At 36.9% G+C, this 2,371-nt stretch overlaps 1 protein-coding gene across 1 annotated transcript in view; it reads right to left on the reverse strand.

Moving 5' to 3' along the window:
* The window catches only part of LOC117122934, a gene marked incomplete at its 3' end in the record, with an annotated part of 14,984 nt that extends 12,861 nt beyond the window's left edge, over positions 1-2,123 (reverse strand). Inside the window, 1 exon segment of the mRNA XM_033268713.1 lies at positions 1,475-2,123. Coding sequence (XP_033124604.1) covers positions 1,475-2,111 — 637 coding nt within the window. The 5' untranslated portion in view covers positions 2,112-2,123.
* Between the last annotated feature and the right edge of the window lie 248 nt (positions 2,124-2,371).

Here is a 2,371-nt window from a genome sequence, read left to right on the forward strand (position 1 = left end):
TTTTATATACAGTAGTAAAATTCATCATCATCACATCACCAGGCAAAATGAGGCGTCAACAAATTTCTCATGATCTTTTATTAGCGATTTTCGGCAATCATAGAGATCTAATTATTACTGTATATGTGATGTAAAATTAATCATCATTGATCGTATGTTTCTTTGTTGTTTATGTACTTTTGTTGCCATGACAAAAACTAATTTCATATTTTTAATTTGACAAAATAAAGCTATCTTTTATTGTAGGGGATCTTGTATCTAATATGAATCGCTGCGATAGAAATATAAAACATAATTGTCTTCGATTTATCTACATTACTTACTTCATGAGCCGAAAACCAATTTATCTTTACACACTTTTTCTCATACTTGTATAATAAAAGCACGCACTCGAGTCGTGTACTACAGTTAATTCAGATGTTTGTGGACAGAAAACACCGGTATCTTGTTATGAAATAAGATGTTCTCTGTCTGTACAGTGGTTTCTTTAAAATCTGGTAATTTATGCTGTTCAATTAAACAATTTCCAGGTATATTCTTGACTTCAATAGGAATTTACCTTGCGGACGAAACGTGAGGGGGGGCCACCCACTTAAAATAGTTGGGTACGTGTCGCCTGTCACCCCCGTCCATGCTATTCTCCAGAAGACAAGGCATTATACAGTAATTCGGCATCGAATCCTGAATTTACGTGATTTCCAACATTTTCTTTATATGAAGAGAGTAGAATAGTAGGCCTTTCAAATAAATTAATTATCAGTCATTATTATATTTCTTAAAATATCAGCAATTGTTTTACACTATTTGCCAATAAATTTGTTTTATTGTATTGGCTATAAAATTTTATAGCACACACTGGGCAGGCCTCACAATTTGTCAATTAATCGTACCTATCAGTATTTAAAATTAAAATTGAATTATTGTCGTAGAACCATCTACCCTGTGAAATTAAATATTACAGAGGTTACTATCTAACAATTTCAGTTTTACTCCCGTGTTTACATTCTGGGACGTGACGTACGTACGAACTTGCGTACGTACATACGTGTTGCGTAAAGGAGTACGCGCAGACTGTTGAAGGTATGTTAACCAATCAAAAGCGTCAGCGGGAAATCAAATTAAAGCGCTTCGTAACCAAGGCACAGCACACACATCGTAGGCAGGGCGTATAAGCCCAGTGAAATAGTTCAGTTTTCTTTGCTATAAAAATCACCTATCCCGTGGGTATATTTTGGTAAACTTTTTGTATGTTGTAGATTTAAAATTTAACTATATATATTCATAAAAAAACGTTTTGTTGCAATTATGTCCAACTTTGGTGCTTCAAATCCGTATTTCTGGTGGACTAAAACTGTTTCGCGCGCTTGGCCTAGGATACACAGCCTAGGCCTCTGCTTTCTAAAGAAGTGTGTGTGTATCGGAGTGGAGTACTACAGTATGTAGTGCGTGGAGTGAGACTGTTTTTATTACATACCTGCTTTCTTGGGCCTATACAATTTCAACCTCCAAATCACAACATCTATGTCAACATTCAAAGATGTATCTTCGCCCAATGCGTGCATTACTGCATTAAAGATACTCTCTAATGTAGACAATTCTCGTAGGTCAACAAACAGCAACTCGTGGTACTCTATCTGGCGATAGCATGCCTCTTTTGCTAATCTGGTTTTGCCCATACCAGGAAGTCCACTGATGCAGATAGTTGCCACTTCATCCTTTCGTTTTTCTTTCAGGAGAAAAAACAGCTCGTCCAGTCGGTCATTCCTACCAATGAATGGGCCTTCAGAAGCCGCAGGATGCCTGTGACAATGTCTAGCAACAACGGCATACTCTGAATTGTATCTGTTAAGCTCCTCGATCAAGTCATTTCGTCCTATCTTCGAGAGGATATGCCTCAGTAAAAGGGTATCACCTTCGTGGAAATGATTTCCTTCCTGTAGCTTATCGAAGAAATCAAAAGTGTCCTTGATTTTCTCGAAGTTTCTAGCACCAAGTCTGTCTTTCACCAGAAACTTCGCTTTCTTCAACTCAGAATTAGTGATCTCGTTGGCCAAGCATACTATAAGCCACCGAAAGCGACTGATAGAGCGTGGATCGATTTGACTCTCCATGTTCACCTTCGTCTCGCGTCTGTTTGTGCTATGATGACGTAGTCGTAATTTATGTAGCTACATCAATATTCCTGAGAGATACATACACACACACATTAAATATGCAGGCCTATGCGATTAATATTATTAACAATGCTAATGTGATATGAAAAAAAAAAAAAACTAAACGCCCGACAAAGCGGGAATTAGCCTATAATAAATAAAAATATTTTGACATTTTAAATAACACAATAGGCTATAGTGTTCTCTTATACACATCT

This window comes from Anneissia japonica, unplaced genomic scaffold (assembly GCF_011630105.1).
Source record: "Anneissia japonica isolate Jap-2015-1 unplaced genomic scaffold, ASM1163010v1 scaffold288292_len1863012_cov191, whole genome shotgun sequence".
NCBI classification, from domain to species: domain Eukaryota; kingdom Metazoa; phylum Echinodermata; class Crinoidea; order Comatulida; family Comatulidae; genus Anneissia; species Anneissia japonica.